Source organism: Physeter macrocephalus, chromosome 8, assembly GCF_002837175.3.
Source record: "Physeter macrocephalus isolate SW-GA chromosome 8, ASM283717v5, whole genome shotgun sequence".
Lineage (NCBI taxonomy): Eukaryota > Metazoa > Chordata > Mammalia > Artiodactyla > Physeteridae > Physeter > Physeter macrocephalus.
Window position 1 is genome coordinate 56,887,305 of NC_041221.1, and position 25,317 is coordinate 56,912,621.

General features: G+C 38.8%; 1 protein-coding gene across 6 annotated transcripts in view; it reads left to right on the forward strand.

Moving 5' to 3' along the window:
• ITGA1 (integrin subunit alpha 1) overlaps positions 1-25,317 on the forward strand; it is a 168,992-nt gene that overhangs the window by 84,346 nt on the left and 59,329 nt on the right. For 5 of the 6 annotated variants that reach the window (XR_008618050.1, XM_055086550.1, XM_055086551.1 and 2 more), the window contains exons 7-11: positions 6,246-6,394; positions 10,377-10,527; positions 18,831-18,996; positions 21,789-21,862; positions 22,567-22,711. Coding sequence is in view for 5 of the 6 variants with exons in the window: in XM_055086550.1 (XP_054942525.1) it covers positions 6,246-6,394; positions 10,377-10,527; positions 18,831-18,996; positions 21,789-21,862; positions 22,567-22,711 (685 nt within the window). In the remaining variant the exon portion in view is untranslated. The remainder of the gene's footprint in view (positions 1-6,245; positions 6,395-10,376; positions 10,528-18,830; positions 18,997-21,788; positions 21,863-22,566; positions 22,712-25,317) is intronic. The other variant, XM_055086552.1, reaches the window with a different exon arrangement.

The following is a 25,317-nucleotide window of genomic DNA, read 5'->3' on the forward strand; positions in this document are numbered from 1 at the left end:
CCTGAAGATGAGGATGAACAAAGAAGGTAGGGCCAGACTGTTGAGTGGCTGAAAGTCAGGAGGAAAAAACTGAATTTTAACCTATAGGTCTAGTATTTCAAGAAGCAGCTTGAAGCTTTATCTACTTTCTATTTGAATTAGAAGTACAATTCTCTTTTAAAGTATATTGCAAAGTCCTTGATGTAGGCAATGAAGAGTTATTGGAGTTTTTGAACAAGGAAGACACATGATAAAAGCAGAATTTAAAGACAGTTAATCTACTATTAATATGTAGAAGGATTTGAGGAAGTGGAAATGGAGGGAAGGAGATCAGCAGTGGAAGGACCCGTGACTGCCATGGTCCAGGTTCAAGGCAATGATGCCTGGCCTGGGCTGAAGAAGGAATGCAGAAACATAGATAATAGCTGCCTTAGATCCAGTTCCCCAGAAGCAAACGCTGAGAGGAGGAGTCAGGTGATAGCAGTTCATGAAGGGAGTGCTTCCAAAAGAAAATAGGAAGGGATTTGGGGGAACAAAACAGAGCAGCCACAGAGGACCAGAAAGCATGTGAGTTCAAGTGAAGTCAAGGCCTCAGCCTGATCTGGAAGGGGCTCCAAGTTAAGTCAAGGGGCTGGTTTTGCATTTTCCTGCACTCAGGCATTACCTATGGATCAGGGCAAGGGGTGAAGAGGGAGAAAACTCCCAGGCACTTCTGACTCTTTGAACCTTTGGGGCAAAGCAGCTCTAGCAGTCCAAGGACAATCATCTGGGGAAAGTCTCAGGTGGAGCTGTTAGAAGCAAAGTGTACAGAAAGGGTAAGGGAACAGGCAAGTTATAAGTTCTTTTATATCCTAACATTTACAAAAAATAAGCTTATGAAAGTGAGATATATGTTAAGTAGTAAGAGAGATAGGTGATAGAGAGATAGATAGAAGATATAAAGCACTGATCTCTGACATACTAAGGTGTTACATCTTCTGCTATTCCTGGTGTGAAGATAATCTTTCCAGATAATCCAATTCTTAGTAATCAGTTCATAGTATGTTCTATAAGATATGGAAAGTGCATTGTAAATGTAAAATGTTACATCCCAAAGCAGCCTTATTTAGTTGGCATGACTTCCATCTCTTCTCATGTGAACTCCTCCCCATGTATAAATGAGATGCTGTTTTTTTCCTGAGGAGTTAATAGCTTATCACTAGAATTTGATCAAAGGGAACAGTACACTCATTAGTAAAAAGTAGTAGGATTGTTGTGCAACCGCATTTGGGATTCATGAGCAAAACTTTAAAGTGACACCAGTCTACAAGGTATGTGATTTTTGTCTAACAAAATTCAGTGTCATAGGATCACACACAGAGAAGGAGATATTTGGACTTAACCAGAGTTGGAAGTTAGCCAAGTTAGTTAATGGAGGGAAAAAAAGGTTAAAGTAGTTAAATGTTTGCAAGTAAATGATTATGGTGATGGATCATGGAATCTAGGCTGGGTACAAAAAAAAAAAAAGATAAGATCTGTGAATTAATTAGACGTCTTAATGTGGTCAAGGAATTGATGAATTGGATATACGAAGTAAATGAGCCGAAGTTAATGATCAGAGAGAAGAACACTTGACATTGAGATTGAGGTGCTGCAATTTTTCCAGATGACAAGGTGAAGGCTAAGACCTTGGAAGTGGATGACATAGGCAAACTAGAGGAAAATATTACTAAAGCCAAGGAAGTCAAAGAAATGGAGAGACTAGGGTGTTCAACAGATTCATCCAGGTAGTAAAATGTCCAAGAATAATGACAGGAGTGACAGTTTTCAAAGTTCTTTAGTCTCCTGCTTAATCAAATCTAAACAAAGAGAAATAAAAACAAAACCAACTCTGTAAGACATCCTGAATGGATGAGCAATTAACTTCCACAGCAGCATTTATTCACCTTGGTACCATAAATTAGGTATAATGATTATCTAAGTAGCAAAGTCATTTTACTTTTATTTACCCTGAGCATTTATATACACAAAGACAATGTCAAACCTACATGGTTTCCCTTAATAATTATTCAGTGTCTCCCTGGATTACTAATTAAAAGCTGTTAGGGTCATTGGGAAAAGAATTTTAAATCTATTCAGAGAGTAACAGATAACTGTACATAACATTTAATTGTCAAGGAAATAACCTGAATTGGAGTCATGGGAGACTAATAATTGTCTTTTTCCAATTATGACAGCACATAGTCTTGGAACAGATGGTGACAGATATTAGGTGAAAGATACAGTCAAAGAGCAAACCTAACCTGGACATGGATTGAGCAGATTTTGTATTTATTCAGCTTACAGTGTATCTTCTCTTATACTCGCATATGTTCTCTAATTATTTCTTATTTATCTTATACCTGACTCAGCAGTTCTAAGGAAGGATTCGTATATTCTATTTCTTTTTAAAAAAAATACGATCTATTTACTTGTTTGTTTGTCTGTTTTATCGTATTTTCTAATGTATCTCAGTCGGCTAGCTAGCTACCTGAACTCACTGAGTGGCCATGAAGTGGCAGCAGCATTTAGCAAAAGCTGAGGTGATTAGAAAATGGGGGGAAGTCAGCTATATGTCAATTTTTAAGAAAAGAAAAAATTTTTAATTTAAAAATAAAAGAGGAGACTTAAGTGGGAACATAATTCTATGTGCTGTAACAAGTGAGTTTACACCTATAGAGATTTAACACAAACACCTAAAAAACAAAATATGACTAGGAAAAAAAAAATGAGGGGATTTGGGCGAGGTAAGTTTTTACTGAGACAAAATAGAGAGATGAAGGATACACATCCTAGACTAGGCCTCGTTCCGCCCCTTCATTGTGGAAAGTGAGTTTGTTTTAACTCAGCTTCTTCATTTATAAAATGTGATACTAATTTCTGTTACTATAATTTGAATAAGTTAGGAAAGAAAGCTAAAAAAAAAAGCAGTAAAAATATAGGATAGTATTCAGGCAAGGTGGCATAATTGCTCCAGGTTGTCTAGTATACTCCAGAAGGTAGCGCAGAGACGATAAAGATTTTTTTTTTTTTTTTTTTGCGGTACGCGGGCCTCTCACCGTTGTGGCCTCTCCCTTTGCGGAGCACAGGCTCCGGACGCACAGGCTCAGCGGCCAGGCTCACGGGCCCAGCCACTCAGCGGCATGTGGGATCCTCCCAGACCGGGGCGCGAACCCGTGTCCTCTGCATCGGCAGGCGGACACGCAACCACTGCGCCACCAGGGAAGCCCCAAAGGTTATGTTTAATTGGGAGTTCTCTTATTTGTTTCTGCAAGTGCCAGGGTATGCTTTTGGTTTCCAGAAGGACCAAGCTGTAGAAATGTATCTATAAATCAGACAAATAATTAAGCCTAAAGATTTCTGACAACAGTGACATCAAGGGAGGTAGAAGGTGGATGCTGATTATTTATGCTGTTTGGAAATAGGACTAGCTGAACAACAGGCAAAACTAGACAACTGCCTGGAAAGAAAGCAGCCCTTTCTCAAATTACTTCCCCTACCTAAGAAAGGAAGTGCCCAGAACTCCTACATTACAAAGACATTCCTTTGGGTAAAGAATTCTCTGAGTCCCTAATTTTGGGGTAGGAAGGTTAAACAAAAAGTAACTTCACAATTAAACTAAAAGTAACTTCACAATCAAACAAAAAGTAACTTCGCACAATTCTTGATATAGATTAGTTTATTGGTTCACATAAACCTTCAAAGGAGGGTGTAGAAAAGGATAAGGAGAATGGGCAAGGGGTGGGAGAGGGTGTGGAGAAGGGAAATCGAAGCAGTGGCACTTAACCTTCTAAGTCATTTTACTTCATGATGGCTCTGCGGTTAGCTGTCTGCATTATCCAACCTGTAGGAAAGAAAGAATGAAAGGAGAATGGCAGTAAGAGAGGGAAGACAGAGAACAAGAAAAGAGAGGGAAGGGCTGATTTAGGAGATGTGAAGCTACAGCTGAGCTAGGTAAAGCAGGAAGCACACGTGTGTCTTTGCCAGGTACATCCCCTGCTTATTCTTCCAACTTCATCTTGCCCCACTCTCCCCTCCTAGCTTGGTCCAGACTCACTAACTTGCTTTCTGTTCTTAGAGCACCTACCTCTTTCTCAACTCAGCTTCTTCACTTACACAGTTCCCTTTGTGTGGACCCCATCCTCCCTCTCAGCCACCATCTGAACAGGTCTCCACCCTTCTAGCACATGTCTTTTGAGTCTCAAATATCACTTCTGAAAGGCCTTCCCTGAGCCTTCACTTTAAATTAGGCTCCTAGGTTATACTTGCCAATAATAGCTTTTCTGTTACAGCCCTTTTCACAGTTTGCGAGTGAACCTGTATTTAAATGGTTCTTGTGTTTAATCTCTCTCTCCCTCTAGTTTAGAAGCTCCATGAAGGCAGAGGCCATGTCAGTTTCATGTTCTATGCCCTCCTCCCCAAGCTTACCAGAGTCATTCAGTAAACACTGTTGAAGAGATAAGCCAGTCCTTTGAGAGGTTTAATAACAACACTTTCATTTGTGTTCTTTGGCATCCATAAATGGCAATGCTCATCACTGTCAAAGTAGAAAGATTTGTGTACTGATAGAGTTTTAAACTCATCTGAAAGACTAAAATGTATTATTACATCTAATGCATATGTTTAAACACAAAAAAATTGAAACAGGGAAGTCTGCTAGATGGATAACTCACAGTGGCTTGGTATTTCAGGTTGGAATTGTACAGTATGGGGAAAATGTAACCCATGAGCCCGTGTCCTCTGCATCGGCAGGCGGACACGCAACCACTGCGCCACCAGGGAAGCCCCAAAGGTTATGTTTAATTGGGAGTTCTCTTATTTGTTTCTGCAAGTGCCAGGGTATGCTTTTGGTTTCCAGAAGGACCAAGCTGTAGAAATGTATCTATAAATCAGACAAATAATTAAGCCTAAAGATTTCTGACAACAGTGACATCAAGGGAGGTAGAAGGTGGATGCTGATTATTTATGCTGTTTGGAAATAGGACTAGCTGAACAACAGGCAAAACTAGACAACTGCCTGGAAAGAAAGCAGCCCTTTCTCAAATTACTTCCCCTACCTAAGAAAGGAAGTGCCCAGAACTCCTACATTACAAAGACATTCCTTTGGGTAAAGAATTCTCTGAGTCCCTAATTTTGGGGTAGGAAGGTTAAACAAAAAGTAACTTCACAATTAAACTAAAAGTAACTTCACAATCAAACAAAAAGTAACTTCGCACAATTCTTGATATAGATTAGTTTATTGGTTCACATAAACCTTCAAAGGAGGGTGTAGAAAAGGATAAGGAGAATGGGCAAGGGGTGGGAGAGGGTGTGGAGAAGGGAAATCGAAGCAGTGGCACTTAACCTTCTAAGTCATTTTACTTCATGATGGCTCTGCGGTTAGCTGTCTGCATTATCCAACCTGTAGGAAAGAAAGAATGAAAGGAGAATGGCAGTAAGAGAGGGAAGACAGAGAACAAGAAAAGAGAGGGAAGGGCTGATTTAGGAGATGTGAAGCTACAGCTGAGCTAGGTAAAGCAGGAAGCACACGTGTGTCTTTGCCAGGTACATCCCCTGCTTATTCTTCCAACTTCATCTTGCCCCACTCTCCCCTCCTAGCTTGGTCCAGACTCACTAACTTGCTTTCTGTTCTTAGAGCACCTACCTCTTTCTCAACTCAGCTTCTTCACTTACACAGTTCCCTTTGTGTGGACCCCATCCTCCCTCTCAGCCACCATCTGAACAGGTCTCCACCCTTCTAGCACATGTCTTTTGAGTCTCAAATATCACTTCTGAAAGGCCTTCCCTGAGCCTTCACTTTAAATTAGGCTCCTAGGTTATACTTGCCAATAATAGCTTTTCTGTTACAGCCCTTTTCACAGTTTGCGAGTGAACCTGTATTTAAATGGTTCTTGTGTTTAATCTCTCTCTCCCTCTAGTTTAGAAGCTCCATGAAGGCAGAGGCCATGTCAGTTTCATGTTCTACGCCCTCCTCCCCAAGCTTACCAGAGTCATTCAGTAAACACTGTTGAAGAGATAAGCCAGTCCTTTGAGAGGTTTAATAACAACACTTTCATTTGTGTTCTTTGGCATCCATAAATGGCAATGCTCATCACTGTCAAAGTAGAAAGATTTGTGTACTGATAGAGTTTTAAACTCATCTGAAAGACTAAAATGTATTATTACATCTAATGCATATGTTTAAACACAAAAAAATTGAAACAGGGAAGTCTGCTAGATGGATAACTCACAGTGGCTTGGTATTTCAGGTTGGAATTGTACAGTATGGGGAAAATGTAACCCATGAGTTCAACCTCAATAAGTACTCATCGACGGAAGAGGTGCTTGTTGCTGCAAATAAAATAGTCCAGAGAGGTGGCCGCCAGACGATGACAGCCCTTGGAATAGACACAGCAAGGTATATGGATAAAAAAATAAGCCAAAGTAAAAGACTGTGCAAAAATAACTGCTTATGACCTAGCCCTTTGGAGTATTAATTGAACAGTTGCCTTAGCAATATTTAAAGACATCTTGTTGAAAAGATATTCAACTGATTAACTAATAGTTACAGGATCAAATTTTTCTATATTACAATCTCATCACTCTTCTTATCTTTCCTCTTATTCCAAGGCTTTGATTGATGGAGAATTAGTCCAAAAAGTCACTGTAGTCTATGGCATCACATTCTTGGGTACTAAGACATAATATTAGATAATATCTTTTCCTTTTATTCTTTGTTTTCAGCTTCTAGAAATCTCAATCTAAAAAAATGGATTAGTATCAGTCCGCTTCTACTCAATATATATCTATACCCTAATATGTCTATAATTTTACAGCATTTTACAGATTTAAATTTTACGGATTTAGGGTTATTGAAGCTCTCAAATAAGAGTTTTTAAGAGGGCAAATTAAATGTTGTCTTATTTGAAATCATTTTCAGTGAAATGATTGAAAAGAAGTGGAGGGACTTCCCTGGTGGTCCAACGGTTGGGACTCTGTCTTCCAATGCAGGGGGTGCGGGTTCCCACATGCCTCACGGTCAAAAAAGAACCAAAGCATAAAACAGAAGCAGTATTGTAGCAGGTTCAATGAAGACTTTATAAATGGTCCACATCAAAAAAAAATCTTTAAAAAAAAAAAAAAGAAGTGGAAAGGATTTCATGATTTGTGCTCTTTTTCTTCCTTACTTTCTCCAAATTCCCTCTAATTCACATCCCTCCCTTCCTCCCTCTGCAGTTTCCTTCATGGAGCACACATAACCCACCCTGTGGTTGATTTTCATTCTATATGAACCTATAGAACTGTCCTTTTCTTACAATGTTCAGCTCCTCTTCTCTGTATTTTTTCTGATCTCACTCAGCTCTTATCTTTTGCCGTTTCTCCCCTTAATCATCATGAGAGTTTCTGAACAAAAACTAAACAATACCAAAATCACAGGAAATCTAATGGTCAGTTTGACTAATGTTAAGGATCCTTCTCTTAAGTGCCTTCAACTTCTGGACACTCAACTGATTCTGAAGAGTTGATTACCCATGGCCTCACTTCACCTGCCTGCTAAGATCAGTGTTTTAAGGGGGCTGAAACAGTTAATATGGATACTGCAAAGAATGGGTTGGATTTTCAAAAATTTAAAATTTCATGTGCAGCTTTAGACTCATAAATGTTAGAAAAGCATGTGGTTCTAATTATATGGGGCCCATGAGAAAAATAACCACAAACAGATGGGGTAATTTTACATTAACCTGCCCATAGATCACCAATTTGCATGCACAAAAGTGCGCACGTCTAGGTGTGCTGAGTGTGCACTCTTAAATAATTGACTAAATGTGACCGCACATTCAAAGTAAATCAGAGTGTTCTTTGAAAGCTCTGAGCCTGTAGGGAACTGTTTTCCAAAGGCAACCACTTAAGATGAATATTCATTTTTGAAAACTAACTGAAGAAATATTCTGGCTGCTTTTGCTCCTGCATAAATACCACTGTAAATACCATGTCCCTATATGGTTTTTGCCTATGTGTTTCACAGAGGGTCTAGCTGTAGGACGCAGAGTTTATTGAGTTTTGTATATAGATAAGACTCATAATGATATTACTAAGTACTCTTCTTATATCAGTTTTTCATGTTTAAGTTTATTTTTAATTGCTCTTTATTCCTTTCAGGCAGGACCAGTTGCAAATAATATTTCTAAATTTTTAGAATCCTTTACCTCCATTTTCAGTGTCTCCCAGTTCAAAATATTTTTGTGTCCCCTTATCCCTATCCCAAATTTTCTTTCTTTTCATTGCTTCACAGTGTTTACTCATAAGGCTTGGCTTCTCCTGTCCCAAAGAAAGGGATTCTCCTGAGATATGTTAATGTTTAAAAACATGCAGGGAAGTCAATGCTTTTTTTTTTTTTTTTTTTTTTGCGGTAGGCGGGGCTCTCACTGTTGTGGCCTCTCCCGTTGCGGAGCACAGGCTCCTGACGCGCAGGCTCAGCGGCCATGGCTCACGGGCCCAGCCGCTCCGCAGCATGTGGGATCCTCCCGGACCGGGGCACGAACCCGTGTCTCCTGCATCGGCAGGCAGATTCTCAACCACTGCGCCGCCAGGGAAGCCCTCAATGCTTGTTTTAAAGAAAGAATACTGGATGGTGGTAATTGGGGGTCAATGGCAATTTGCTGAAGATATTTGAAACAGAAAGGGTATACTCAAGAGCTCTGCCGTAGAAAGCCAGCCCTGGTTTCAGAGCTACCAGATTTTCTTTAAGGAAGTTCGTTTAATCATCTCCTTCAGCTGATGTTCATTTAGTTATAACCTTGATCTTCAAGAGAATTAGGAAGTTTTGGTGATCCTCTAAGGAATTAGAACTGTAAAAAGGATTAAATCTTACCATATCCATGTCCAAACTTCATTTAAAGACTAGCCTTTAACATCTCTTTTTCACCTTTGTCTGTATATAGAAAGAACTCAGAGAATCTGTTTGTGTAGTGTAGAGGGCAGAGACACACAGTTTGCCAGTGATCAATATATTTTTTTAAATAGCTTCTTTTTCTCTTTTGAAAATTTTAGGAAAAGTTGAAAATGCAAAAAACAGTACAACAAAATCCTACGTACACATCAAACAGAATCAACAGTTGTTAACATCTTGTCATATTTGCTGTTAGTCCTTTTAAGGAAAAAATAAACACAGATAAAATCGCTTTGCTCACATCACAAGGATCCTCTCTCCCTGATCACAAAATACCCACTACTGTGCATTTACTATATATCTACAGTAGAGCTCATGTGTACTGTGGCAAACTGTTGGAAGGTGAAAGACAGGTGTTTCTTTGGTATATCTCAACTGCAGCTGTTTGTCCTTATGACCAAAGTAAAATATTTAAAATGACTATTCAGCACAATGATTGCTGCATTTTACAACAAAATCTAAAAAATATTATATGAAATCCATTCATTGTTTCAGTCCTAAGTAAAATGTACTCTTCTTTTCCAAGGCTCCAGAGGGGAAAGTAGTTGAGTAAAAGAAAGTAATGGAGGGAAAGTGTGCCTGAGTGTGTGTGTGTGTGTGTGTGTGTGTGTGTGTGTATGTAGAAGGTACAAAACAAACAAAAATTGTCAGTTTCCCTTATCTTCCATCTCTTTCCATAAATGCTTGTTGAATTAAATCAAAATTCCTTTCTTTGAAGTTAGGTTATAGCATTTTTCCTTTCTCTCCATGCCACTTCCTCCCACCTCACCCCCAGCAGCTTGTGTCCTAAAACCTAGTTCAGACTTTCATAGCTACGCCAAACCCTCCTTGCCCTCCAGAACCCTACTCTTGTCACTGACTCAGACCACTGCCATCTGCAGTCTTTAATTCCTGTGTCTGAATTTTTACCCCACATCCAAGCGCACTCTCAAGCACTCACAGCCATACAAATACTCTGTTTTCTCCCATGCCCCCTCCATAGCTTACAGGATGTCCAAGCTGTTCTGTGAATGTCAGAGTAGGTGGGGGAAGTGAGGACTAAAGCAAAAGCTCTGCCAAAAGCAAAAGGAAAGAGGCCTGTCAAGCAAGAGGAGTGTTTACAGAAAAAGGAGTGACTGGGAAAGTATTTAAAATCTGACCTTCTCTAAATCTGCTGTATGCTTGTCACACTCTCCCTTTGAAGTTTCCAAAGAATGAAAGACTGCTGCCTTTTGTTAATGGGATTTATGGTAATTGGCAAAATGGTAACCTCTCCATCATCTGGAATAAATCTTAAACTATTACAAACAATGAGCATCATGCCTCCCAGCTTGAACAATGGGCAACAATGTTGATCTTGGAGGGAAAGCACTGGGCTACCTGGAGTTGGCAGTGTTTTCATTTTGTTTATCACTTTGCCTAACCTTGGCTGGTGTTTTATTTGCTGCTCTTTTGTCTGTGATTATTTCAGGAAAGAGGCTTTCACTGAAGCCCGGGGTGCCCGAAGAGGGGTTAAAAAAGTCATGGTAATTGTGACTGATGGAGAGTCCCATGACAACCACCAACTGAATAAGGTCATCCAGGGCTGTGAGGACGAAAGCATTCAGCGGTTTTCCATAGCTGTAAGTACAGGGCTAGAGATGGCTTTCAGGCTGCAGTGTGAAGAGAAAAGCTGCGTGCATTTCATGGTTATTTTATGAGAGTTACACAAACAAGGTTGAAAAACAGAAACTTCTCCATTTGGAAGTAAACTATGGAGACAGGATTGAGTTTTGCCCCTTTTGTGTCTTCAGCGCCAGGCAAATGGAGACTCAGCAAACAATCACTGCAAGAAAGGAAGGTAAGGGTGAGAGAGAGAAAGGGACAGAAATAAGGAGGGGAAAAGAGGAAGGGGAAGGGGGGAAAGATGGAGAGATGGAGGGAGGAAGGCATATGCCTTCAGCCTAGCGGGAGGGGAGTTTCTTAAAGTGATTTTTAAAATAAGTCAGAGAACAAAAGATTTCAGAACTCTAAAAGTTCAACCAAAATTGTTTTTCAACAAAATCCCTTTTATTTATAGTAACAACAGATATTACCCACAATTGTTTTTCGGCCTTTAATCAGTGATATTTCCTTTTTCCCTTTCAAAAGTGTGATCAGTGAAAGACATTCCACCCAATAGTAGGTAGGGAAGAAAAAGAGATTCATTCCTGATGAAGTCCCAGAACACGCAATTGATTCACTTCTTCCCTGGGGCAAGGTGACTGTACTTCTTATTTTATAACCAAGATAACTAGGTTGTAAACAGTTGCAACATTTTCTTTCTCATTTGGGGTACAAGATGTTAAAAAAAAAAATTAAAACATCTCATTATTTCTCTTTCCCTTTGTTGTTACTTCGGTAAGTTATCTTTTGCCAACTGTTATTCAATCGATTATTACCTCTCCTGTTACTATAGCTATTTTGATCTTTTCGGTGGTTGAGAATAATTCCATATGGCTCAGCCTTCACTCAGAGATACTGTCCACAATTACAGTCTATGCTTGGTCTCTTTAGTATGCAAAGCCAGCATGCCCAGTTTGTCCCACACAACCGGGTACCAGAGGTGCCATCATTTGTTCAGCTTCTTCCCAGAGGATATAGTCTAGCATTCCAGGTACCATAGATGCAGGCAAGAGCTGAATTAACCATCAGCAGCATTAACAACGTTTGGGAAACTTCAGTGGAAAGAAAGTATCTATCAATGGATTGCTTCTTAATTTTAAGTGAATCTTATATCACTTTTGCATTGTATCTGGCTACATAATCAGTATTTCTTGCCCTTAAATCTCTGTTTTCCTTTGTTGTATCCCTGGTTGATAAGTCATACTTTGCCTCTTATCTGGTCAAAAAGAGGTCTCATGATTGCATTAATCTTCCTGGAGAACCATAAACTCATGAGTTCCTTTCCCATTTTAATCAGTGAATTAGCATCAACTTGATCTTTGAAATGGTATAAACAAAGTATAGGAAACTTTCACTTTAGCAATAATTATTTATTTTCCTAATTCATATTTTTTCCTCAGTGAACCTTATATTTTTTTTAGTTTGTGCCAAACTAGGAAATAAGACATTTATTTTACTTTCTCTCTTTGTTTATCCACACAGAAAGGTTTCAGACATTTCTCCACATCTATTCATGATGCATGAGATCAAATGTTCATGGGAGTCTGTTCCTATTATTTCCTGGACTGTTCCTCCTACTCCATCTTTCTTTTCCCCCGCCATTTGATCCTGAACACCAGAGAGATATGTTTTGGGGGGAGACAACAGTCAAAAAAGATTGATTACTGAAAGTATAAGCACTCTGTGATAAAACTGCACACATTTCCTGTGAAACATCCAGATTTGGTGAGGGTGCTAAGCTGGTTGAGGACCCTATTACATGGTCTCTATTCTGTCACTTGAGGATATTAGACATTGTTAGCAGGAGACTGTTTTTTGTTTGTTTGTTTGTTTTGTTTGTTTTTTTAAGTTTTCTTCTTTTTTTTTTTTTTTACAAATTTATTTATTTATTTTTGGCTGCGTTGGGTCTTCATTGCTGCACGTGGGTTTCTCATTGCGGTGGCTTCTCTTGTTGTGGATCACGGGCTCTAAGCGCGCAGGCTTCAGTAGTTGTGGCTCGCGGGCTCTAGAGCGCAGGCTCAGTAGTTGTGGCGCACGGGCTTAGTTGCTCCGTGGCATGTGGGATCTTCCTGGACCAGGGATCGAACCCTTGTCCCCTGCATTGGCAGGCAGATTCTTAACTACTGCGCTACCAGGGAAGCCCAGGAGACTGTTTTATATTCAGAGTCTAATCTTAGATGATAATGGCAGGGGATTATAATGGCTGTGAAATTGTATCACCTACAGCATTCAAATGAAAATAAGCAACTTAGAAAGTATCTTAGAATTTCATTCATTTGCATACAAAAGGCACTGTGCTACATGTAAATGAGCCTTACACTTTACATTTGACATATTTGCCTCAAGGGAGTTTCAATTCAGAATGTCTATTCCAGGTAAATATTAGCAGAACACCAAATGCCTGGGCTTGACGTATTTGTATTAAGCAAAACAGAAGTAATTTTTAAGTACTATTTTGTATCTCTTTTGATTCATGGAAAATAATGTTTCTACCAGCTACCAGACCCTTGGGTGAAGGATCAAAATACATTTCTCCCTGTTTTCATTTTCATTCTGTGATGCAAAATAGTTCAAACTGGATGCAAGTCATAGTAATTCCAGGGAATTCTTTTCTCTTATAGTTTCTTCTAAATATATGCTCCCATATTACATTTATACATTTTACTTTTATTAAGTGTGTCACTTGGGCATCTTCCCCATTGAACTTTACCCATTTGTCTCTGTCCTGTGACATAGAGCACTAAATATCTGACAACGTTTACATCACAGTTAAGAACCTAAATTACGCATAGTCCAGGAGTCTTTACAATTTTTGTGTATTTTCAACTACATCAACTTGTAAGTGAAATGGAAGTTAACATGTCAATTCAATAGTGAATCTAGAATATGGTTAATAGGAACCAAGGAGGAAAAACAGTGACTTTTCAGCCCAGGATGTCATATATATAACTTACAGAATAAATTAGGTAAATCAATGGGGAGTCAGAAGGCTTCACACCATACAGAATTTGTATAAATCTAAAAGAAATCCATGCATAGCAAAACTGCTGACAAAAGAGGAGTCTGCCAGTGTGTCCAGAGGAGAAGACCAAGCAGAGAGTGAGGTGTTGAGCAAGGCCCCAGTGATCCTGAAACCCACACCATGGATGGGTGGAGACTCTAGAGCTTGGAGACTGCCTTTTCCATCCTTAGTCTAGGGCATGTACATCCAGCTATGGTGAGATACCCAACTATAGGAAGAGCATCTTAATTGTTTTTAAATGAGAGAGGATTTGTTCAATGTAATAAGAGCAAGTGGCCCTTGGGTTTTCCCTCTCTATTTGGACAATTCTCTACTACCATTCCATTAATTCTCTTACCCCTCAAGCAGCTAAACTGGGAAAAGCACTAGTGGCCTCTGTTCAAATATAAACCACTTCTGATGTTTGGCATTTGCTTTTCAGCCAGATAAACAAGAGCTAAGTTTTTGTGTTCTAGTTCGATTTGTAAGCTGCTGGTATAGATCTTCCTACATAAATCTGGACGTAGTAGTTGAGAGTAATTTCAAAAATCAAAAAAGCTCCCCAAACAGTGTGCCAATTGTCTTAGAGCCACCTCTAGCTTTCCTAAATAGTGCGCTTTCTTCAAAGCAGCTCAAAGTTAGTCGCATACAGTGAGACATTTTGCCTCTAAGAACGTTTTACAGATGTAGGAGCTACGAAACTGACAAGGGCACTGGAGTGACTCCGCTGTGGTCCTGGAGCTTAGGAAGGGGTTCAGATGCTGCAGTACTTCCTCTGGGCTCCTCCAGCAAGGGGAAGGAGCCAGGAATAAATCCCCCACCCCCTTCTCACTAGGAAGGAAAATTTGAGAACCAATGCACTTGCTGCTTGACTACTTGGTGCCCAGCTCCTTTTGTCACATTAACATCTAGCGTACATTATAGCGATTCAGTTGTTGATCTTAAACCATTATGTGTTTTATGATACAAATAAGTATGTTGTAGGTCATAAACAACAACACTGAAAACAATAATTTTAGTTACTGTCGTTCTGCAAGTGAAAATCTGTACCCATCTTAATAAAAATGTCAGTTTTTAAATCTACCATTCTAAATCTAACATTAAAAAATACGTGTAGAAGCTGAGAGCAGGCAGCCGAGGGGAGTTGGGGGGACCCATGTGCTCAGAGGAGAGGGGGACAGGGCTGGGCGGCCAGAAGACCCAGAGGACCAGCACTGATGCCTCTGCCTGCGCCCACCTGCCCACGTGTCCAAGATCCAGCCAGTCCTCCATGCAGAACTGTGGTTGGGGACTCTTTCAGTTCTTCTTTGCCAACAGGACTTTGAAAGCACCATAGAGGTCTCTGTTGTTAATGATGCCAGACAAATCTATGACTATTATTTAAAAATGCAAAGTAGAGCTAGAAAAGTCTAGTATCTTTGTGGTCATTGGAGGTCATGATTCTTCTCCCCAAGAAGTCAGATATTGTAAAAAATCAAGCAATAGCACAGAGTTCACGGTCTTATCTTTGCTTTTTGGATTCCAGAAGCACAGAATTCAATTAATCATGATCCTTGGTTCAGGAGAGTTTCTTATCATTGTTGAAGCATGGCCCACTTTGTTTGTTTCTGTGTTTATAATTGTACCTGCATACTTACCGTAATAGCATTATAAGCATCCATGATGTACTACCCAAAATGAGAGCTAGCTTGGTCCTCTGACAACTTACATCCGACCACATTCACCACCTGCCTTCCTCCACCTGGTAACCATCAGCCCAAATCCTATATTCATCATGTCTTGCTCTCTTTTTCTAAATAGTCCTTTGGTAGCTGTACATATCTGAAAAAATTAATTTTAAAAGGTTTACTTGTTTTTAACTTTATAAAAAGGGTTTCCTGCTGTATACAATATTTCAAAACTTTTAAAACTTAATATTATATTGTAAAGATTCATCCATATTGTTGCATAGCATTATAGTTTATTCAATTTTTCAAAATTGATGAAACAGTGCAAAATTTCGTTGTGAACACTGTGCACAAAGTGAACAATCTGATGAGTTTTGACACTTGTATACATCCACATAACTGACACCGCAATTAAGATATAGAATATTTCTATAAAACACAGAAATTTCCCTTGTACTTTCTTTCACTTTTAATATTCACCTTCCATAGCAACCACTGATGTAATTTATACCATCATAGCTTAAGTTTCCTATTCTATTTTATATAAATGAAATCATCCAGTATGTACTCTTTTGTGTTTAGCTTGTCACTCAACATAATGATTATACATGATATTTTCTGTATTGGTGATCCATTCTCTTATTATCATTATTATCTATTGTATGACTATACCACAATTTGTTCTATACTGATTATGGACATTTGGGTTGTTTCCAGTTTGGGTTGTTATAAATAATGGCGCTATAAGTGCCGATTAAAAAAAATGTAAAAACCCAGGTAATAATCTTCAGGTAACACTTGCAATGAGGTAGAGGCTAAATTTTTCTATCTTATTACAAAAGTAATGTTTTCATTGTAAAAAACACTTATAAAATACATTAAAGCAAAAATAAGAAGGAAACAATCTAATAGAGATGAAAAATAGTAAATTATGGTACAAATTCTTCCAAATTTTTTCTTAAAAATTCTTCCCATTTTTTCTTAATGTCCATAGTGCCATTTTCTTAATACCATTTTTATACAATTAAAACAATAGAAATGTCCTATCTACCCACTGTGTTGGGTTTTTTTAATTTTTTGCATTTTTAATTTACATATTATTTTTATTATTTATTTATTTATTTAACTTCTTTTTGGCTGCGTTGTGTCTTTATTGCTGCACTTGGGCTTTCTTTAGTTGCAGCGAGTGGGGGCTACTCTTCATTGCAGTGCGCGGGCTTCTCGTTGCACTGGCTTCTCTTGTTGCGGAGCATGGGCTCTAGGCACGCAGGCTTCAGTAGTTGTGGCTTGCGGGCTCTAGAGCGCAGGCTCAGTAGTTGTGGCACTCAGGCTTAGTTTCTCTGCGGTATGTAAGATCTTCCCAGACCAGGGCTCGAACCCGTGTTCCCTGAATTGGCAGGTGGATTCTTAACCACTGTGCCACCAAGGAAGCCCTACATATTATTTTTAAAAGATTTTTTTCATTTACTTGAACATTTTCATATTTATATACATTTCTAAATATTAAGAAATATTTACATTAACAACTAAATTTTTCAGAAGAAAAAAATGCAACATAAAAAAAATTAGTTGGACTTCATCAAAATTAAAAACTTCTACTCTTCAAATGATCCTGTAACAAAAGGAAAAGCCAATATATAGACTGGGAGAAAATATTTACAAAACACATAAAGGATTTGTATCCAGAATATTGGGTTGGCCAAAAAGTTCATTCAGTTAGTGAATACATTGTTCAATAAAATTTTTGGTGAAAATGAAAAATTTGTCTTTTTTTTTTTACTTAAAACCGAACAAACTTTATAGCCAACCCACTATATACAAAATCTCACAACTAAATAAGAGGAAAACAAACAATCCATTTTCTTAAAAATTGGCAAAAGATCTGAACAATAAAAAAAAAAAAGAAAGAAAAAAAAGATCTGAACAGACACCACACCAAAAAAGGAAATACTATGGCAAATAAGCAGGTCTCAATACCATTAGTCATTAGGGAAATGTAAATTAAATGAGATACCACTACACACCGATAGAATTGCTAAAACTGAAAGAAAGAAAAAAACTGATAATACCAAGTGCTGTCAAGGATGCAAAGCAACTGGGTCTCTCACACATCGCTGGTCGGAAAGGTAATATAGCAAAATGGAACAGTTATTCTGTTAAACATTTTGGCAGTTTCTTACTCAGTTAAACATACACTTACTATAGAACCCAGCACTCTCATTCCTAGGTCTTTACTCAAGAAAAAATAAAACATAAACCTAAGTGCAAAAACTTACAGCAGCTTTATTCATTATCACTTGAAACTGAAAACAACCCAAATGTCCTCAACAAATGAATTGTGCTTCTATATAGTAGAGTCCTACTCAACAATAAAAAAGACTGAATTACTGATACATGTGACAGCACGGATAACTCTTGAAAGCATTATGCAAAGTGAAAGAAGCCAGACACAAAAGACGACATGCTATTTGATTCCTTAAATTTAACATTCTAGGAAAAGCAAAGCTATAAGGACAGAAAGTAGATCAGTGTTTGCAAGGAGTTAGAGGGAAGAGGAGACTGACTACAAAGGGGCAGGAGGGAACTCTTTGGGGTCATGGAAATAGTCTAATCTTGATGTGTTAGTAACACAACTGTGTAGGTTTGTCAAAATTCATAGAATTGTACATCTAAAGAGGGTGAATTTTATTGTATATAAATTATATCTCAATAAACCTTACTTTAAGAAATTTAAAACTAAATGTTTGAGAAAACCCACTAGAAACTCTAAATAATTATGGTTAACTATAGTAGATAATTCCTGCCTCTCTCTCTTCTCTATTTAAAAGAATGTCCCTGGGCTTTCCTGGTGGCGCAGTGGTTGTGCGTCCGCCTGCCGATGCAGGGGAACCGGGTTCGCGCCCCGGTATGGGAGGATCCCACGTGCCGCGGAGCGGCTGGGCCCGTGGGCCATGGCCACTGAGCCTGCGCGTCCGGAGCCTGTGCTCCGCAACGGGAGAGGCCACAACAGAGGAAGGCCCGCATACCACAAAAAAAAATAAAATAAATAAATAAAAGAATGTCCCTGTCTTGAGCATTTTGTTTCAGACAGGAATGTCCCAATTGTTTATTTTCTAAATTGCCAAGTTAGATTACTACTTAGTCCAACATCTGTTTAAAAAATATACGTGTCTGACTTCCCCCTTGGTAAGAGTTTCAGGAAGTACTGCCTATTTGAGATCAAGCAATTCACTGGCTAATTGCTTTTGCCAGCAAATGGTGATGTCACTGACTGGAATAATATCAGAAACACTCAGAAACTGTAATATTACTTTTGAACTATCAGACTTTAAAGATACAGCTGTTGATAAACAGGGACACAGGAATGCCAGAGAAGAAACTTTTGCAAACATACAAGATGCCCTTTATATTTTCCTACAGCAATTATAGAATATAACAGTTAATATTAGAGAATCTACAGATTCTGAAAATTACCCTTCTAAGAATGTGGAAGTACATAAAAATTTCATTATGCCACAGTACTATACACTCTCTTGCTTATTGACAAAATGCTTGAGATTCTTGTTTAACATATAGAATTTAAAAGATATTCTTGCTGTTTTTGTCGTCTTAGATTCTTGGCAGCTATAATCGAGGAAATTTAAGCACTGAAAAATTTGTGGAGGAAATAAAATCAATTGCGAGTGAACCCACTGAAAAGCATTTCTTTAACGTCTCTGATGAATTGGCACTAGTCACTATTGTTGAAGCTCTGGGAGAAAGAATCTTTGCCCTGGAAGGTATGACTAGTTCTCATAAGCCTGAATATTCTCTCTGCAATTCAAACTCAACGTAATTGGTTTTGGTATTTATTTCTACCACGTGGCTAATGCGTTTTTACTGTGTACAATAGCCACCATGGAACAATGTCCTTTTATATAAATGTGTCATTGAGATGGCTATTTCACATAGCACTGTGTCTGCTGGCAGCTCTCTTTGTAAGGACCCAGCAGTACTGATGTGAGGGCCAGATGAAGACAGTGGTCAATGTAGACACACAAGAACAAAAATGTGCCCATGTGTTTTATTCCTTTTATGTGACACCAGTTTAGAAAATGGAGACGCTAACTCAAGTTTTGTTTTTGTTTTTGCCTTTGTTTTTCATTTTGGGCTTCTGTGGGGCAGTTCTTGTATAATAACTTCTTTGTTCATTTATTTTCTCCTATTTTGCTCCTTGTCCATTTTAAAGGTCTTCGTGGAACTCTGCCTCAAGACCCATGGCAGTGAAACATTGGTTCACTATATTTGTCTGAGTCATGTTACTTCTTTGTAAATTTTTTCTTTGATTTTTCAACAGCGTCATGGCATCCCCTCCTCTGCCTTAGGTAGATAATGTCAAGGAACAATGTACTTTGGAACTAGATCTTCCCTGACAAAAAAAGAAGTCTTCAGAATTGTTATGCCAGGCAAACTGAAAAAGCCTCTTCCCATATTCTCTGATAATCTGGAGACTCAGAGAACGTGCCTTTTTTTCTGAACCTAGGATGAGAAACCACCAGACAGTTCTGCTCCTCTGCTCTGTCTGCATCCTGTTGACTCTGTCCTTGTGAAGACAGGACACACTGAGGACTGTTGTTTTTCATCTTAAACATAGCAATTTACAAGCACCTTCTCAGTCTCCCCTTGGTGTCCATACATTTGTTGCTTACATCTGTGTCTCTATTTCATTTCTAAATCTCATCTTAAGTAAGCAAGTAAATATAACCTAAGACTTGTAGAAATGAATCCTGTAACAGCTATCAGGTGGAGGAGGGATCAATTTGCCTTAAATGACATTTTCAGATTCTTTCTAACCTAACTACACCATGAGTTAAAGGTTATACATTGAAGTGCCTACATACCCAAGAAGTGTCTCCATATTTAAAAACAAAATCATTTTATGAGGAACTCCACAGATTAAAAATGTCTCCCATATCTTCACTGCTGCACTTTCAGGGCTAACCAAAAGCAGTGTTTTTACTAGCCTATTTCTGACTTTTTTCACAATGAGATCCAAAAGGGCTTCATTTCCTTGTTACTTTGGAAATCTCCATTTCCTATCAACATTTATCTTTAGATGACAACTAGCAGCAATTGTGAAAACCATGCGTGCCGAAGGACAGTGCCACCTAGTGAGGTGAGCGTACCAGCTATTTGCCCATAAAATCAGGAAACTAATGTCTCCCTTTCCCATCAAGCACTGGGAAAAATGCTGAAATTCCTAACCAGAAGCTGCATAGTGGTCAGAGTAGATATTGCAACACCCATGAACAAGTCCAGGGAGGAGCTGACATTAAGAAGTTCCAGCATGTACAGTGTGCTTTGCCAGGATGCCAATTCAGCAGGCAGAATTTCACAGAGCTTCCTTCTCTCTGTTCTCAGAACAGCGGCAGGGGAAGGTGCTGGAACTATGTAGGTCTTCGCTACTGCATTCTTATAACTGATCTTGCAGAGATAAATGAGAAAGCACCTTACACCATTGTGGGCCTAAAATAAAGGTTCAAATTAAAGTTAAAGTGCATCTCAGTCATTTAAATTAGAGGGCAATTTGTATTGAGATTAAAATGATATAGTTGAATTCTTGATTGATTTCCCCATTTAATCTAGTCCTATAAAAAAGCAATTACTGATGTATTTGTTAACAAATTTATGCAGGTAAATAACTAGTAAATAAGTTTGGTTTCACAAATTTGCTTGTTCTCATGCCTCAGTGAAAGAGTAGTTTGACTTTTAAAAAATAATGTGCTATTTTTAACTTATCAGCAAGGCCAAATAAATCAGTAACTCCCTCCTGAAAGCAAATTAACCAACATTCCCTTAATCCCCTTAGGAGGCTGTGGCTTTGGCTTGGTGAATATTCTGAGAGCAGCACACTCCCATAGAATGCTCTGAATTATTTCTGTGTTTCAGTAAAAGCTTCAAAATGGGCACAGGATCTTTAAAAAAAAAAAAAAAAAAATGTGTGATTGAAGGGCATGTGGCCTGGAGCCCTGTCAGAAAGTCCCCTCCTGATCTGTGAGTGACACCCACAGCCAGAAATTAGAGCAAATACCAACCGAGAATCCCTAAACCCTTTATCACACAATGGAATTCTGAGATGATATAGGGCAGGAAATGCAGGTGATGCTGGTAGAATCAAGAAACCTCTTTAAATATGTGAATCAAATGTTATTATCCCTGTGACATATCAGGTAAGTTTAGCCTAACCTCAGGAGGATTCCCAGGGCATAAGGGTGAGACACAGAGCTTTCAGCCACGTAGATCCAAAGCTCCACCATAGGATCTGTAAGAGTGCTAGAGTATAAGAACAGAAGGATGAATTCAACTCCTCCAGCCAGGGTGGGGAAACTAACAGTCAGGAATGTGAGACACAGCCCTTCCAACCCTCTCTGTCCTCCACCCAGCCCTACCTAGGAATTTTGAGTTGAGAAATGTGTGGCTGAAAATGCCCTAAAGATGCTAGAAGTTCTGGTCGGTCAAGACCACAGACTGTACTAGGTCTCTGTCTTCTGCAAATCAGCAGTGTGCTAAAGGCAATTCTCCTCTGTTACAGCTACAGCTGACCAGTCGGCAGCTTCTTTTGAGATGGAAATGTCTCAGACCGGCTTCAGTGCTCATTATTCACAGGTACATTGACCACTTGGTAGAAAACATTTTTTTTTTTTTTGAGGTTTCCTTTCCCAAAGCCAACACCCAGACATCAGCATTACAGGTGCAACTTGCAGCTCATGGCATGAGCAGTTATTCAGACCATGTTGTTTCTAATCCAAATAGGAAACAGCATTTCACAGGCTTCTTATTAGGAAAGCATGTTATCATACACAGCTCACTACATGGTACTAATAATTGTGAATCAGACAGTTTGAGGTCTGCCTTCTATAATTATACATCTAACTAAATAAAATATTTAACATATTTGTTAAAGATATGGAATGTGTCTTTTTCTTGGTGTCAAAGTATTCAAGGGTCTTGCTAGAATTCCATGTTCAAGACCCAGTCTTCTTAGCAGCCATAAAGCAGAAAGGCAAGATTAGAAAATATATCCTTTGTATTTGATGGAAGAAATGGTACCGTGGTCCCTGCACAAGAATATTGACATTTCAGTGTGTAATTGTACTGTATGACCTAGGGAAATTTACTTACTCTGCCTCAGTTTCTTCTGTAAAAGAAGTGGTAATAATGGCATCTAGCCCAATGGATTATAGTGACGATTTTATGATTTAATATATGTAAAGCACTTTGAACAGTACTTAACATATTGTTAATGCTATGTAAGTGTTTGCTCTTACTATTTTTGTTAAACATCATTGTTTTCTCTATTTGGATATAAGGACTGGGTCATGCTTGGAGCGGTAGGAGCCTATGACTGGAACGGAACAGTTGTCATGCAGAAGGCTAATCAAATCCTAATTCCCCAAAACACGACCTTTAATGTTGAGTCTACCAAAAAGAATGAACCTCTTGCTTCTTATTTAGGTAAAGTTTGTATGTAATTGAGAGAAAGTTCTGTTTTTTTTTAATTTTTGTGTTTTTTTATTTTCAGTATTATTTGCTTATATTTATATAGGCGTATTTTGTAAGAGCGATCACGTCTAAGAGTTAGATATTTTAGATGTTAGAGACCCATGATGGCCTCTGAGCAGCCTTAGCAAAAATAACAGAACGTGGAGGAACCTTTCTCAGAAGGGCTGCCTACACGGGAAGTGATTTGGGCTGAAACGCACATTTTTTGAGGTCTCTCTGTGTCTGGTATTCATGTTAATGTCAAGAAGTGCTTCAGACCCAGTGGACAGGAAACAAAGGTAGAAAAAGAAAACTTGACTTGGCCTATCCTGAAGATCAGACTCCCATATTCTCTTAAATATCCTCTATCATTAGTTTCTCTCTATGGGTCCTAATTTTGGAAAGTAAACTTTTAACTTGTTTTGTCATATGACATCTTTAATACCTCTGTTCACAATCAGATACATATTGAAGTGAAACCCAGTAATGTAACGATTTCCAAAGACTTGCCTAGAACGAGGAGGTGTGTGTCTGGTGTCACTTTATTCTGAATCTGTGTCAGGCTGGGAGCTGCCTGGGGGATACCTGGGGACTCTTCCGTCACTGGTGGAGCTCAGTCAACAGTTGGGAGGGACTAGGATGGAAAGGACCCTCAGGGTATGGTTTCTCAGCACTCTCCACTCAACAAATATTTTGGGAGCATCTCTCTTGCCCCAGGCATTGTTCTTGGTGCTGGGGATACAGTGGTAAAGAAAACAAATACGTGCTGTGTTCATATTTTAGCATGTTAGCAGTCCTGTCTGGGATCTTTATGTCCTGGAAGTCTTTTTCTCTCTCTATCCCAGTTTCTTTCTATTTTATAGGAAGGTGGCAGGTCTTTACTGGCACAGCCTTACATCTTATTCAAGGGCACGTATTAAAGCTGTAGAGGCAACAGGATTTAAGAAGAATAAAGAGTCTAAGCAGTTTCGATAATTAAAAATATAGTGGTAAGCAGCAGCAGGTATAATGGGAGTGCTAAAACCCCATAAGACATGTTAAACTGCACTAATGGAAGTCTAATCTATTTCTCGTAAAAGTCCTATTTCATTCTGCCCTAGTCGGAGAGCAGCTAAAGTATTCTGAGCATTGTCCTGAGCATTACAAAAGAAAATGCCAAACTAGAATTGCCAGTAAAAAACTATCTGAAGGATACAGATCTAAAATCTAAAAACAATCCGCATCTACCCATCCCTTTCCCCACCAAACCTGAAAAAACTGGTGGTTAGAAAACAAAGTATACACTGCATGTCTTTTAAATATTTGGAGGATTGTGATATAAAATAAAGGGGTTGGCATTAAAATTCATATTGAGTTTTACAATTAAAAGAGATCTTAGAAAGCGAATGGTACACATCTAATTTGCCAAATTAAGAAATTGAGGAGTAGAAATATTATGTCGCAGCTAACTGTGGCAAATCTGAAAGTAGAATCTAGGTTTTTTGATTCTTATTCCAGTGTTCATTTCGCCCTACTAAAATGCCTGATTCTGGGTTGATCAAGAAAGCACTTATAAATAATGAGTACCTGCAGTGTGCCAAACATTCAGTTATAAATTGAGGATAACAAAATAAATAAGGGATATTTATCCCTTCACTGATGAAGCTTACCTTTCTGGATAAGAGACAGTAACAGAACCAACCAAATCCTGTCAGTATGATATGAGCTGTGACACAGGATTCCTAAAAAAGAGGACAGGATGGGCTTCCCTGGTGGCGCAGTGGTTGAGAGTCCGCCTGCCAATGCAGGGGATGTGGGTTCGTGCCCCATTCCAGGGGGATCCCACGTGTCGCGGAGCGGCTTGGCCTGTGAGCCATGGCCGCTGAGCCTGCGCATCCGGAGCCTGTGCTCCTCAACGGGATAAGCCACAACAGTGATAGGCCTGTGTACCGCGGGAAAAAAAAAAAAAAAAAAAGAGGACAGGAGGTTATGTTAGATAATTTCTTTTTTTTATTTTTATTTTTTTATTTTTATTTTTTAATTTCTTTATACAGCAGGTTCTTATTAGTTATCCATTTTATACATATTAGTGTATATATGTCAGTCCCAATATCCCAATTCATCACACCACCCCCCTCCCCCCACCAGCCACTTTCCCCCATTGGTGTCCATACATTTGTTCTCTATATCTGTGTCTCAATTTCAGCCCTACAAACCGGTTCATCTGTACCATTTTTCTAGGTTCCACATATATGCGTTAATATACGATATTTGTTTTTCTCTTTCTGACTTACACTTAAACTTCACTCTGTATGACAGTCTCTAGATCCATCCATGTCTCTACAAATGACCCAATTTTGTTCCTTATTATGGCTGAGTAATATTCCATTGTATATATGTACCACAACTTCTTTATCCATTCGTCTGTCAATGGGCATTTAGGTTGCTTCCATGACCTGGCTATTATAAATAGTGCTGCAATGAACATTGGGGTGCATGTGTCTTTTTGAATTATGGTTTTCTCTGGGTACATGCCCAGTAGTGGGATTGCTGGGTCATACGGTAATTCTATTTTTAGTTTTTTAAGGAACCTCCATACT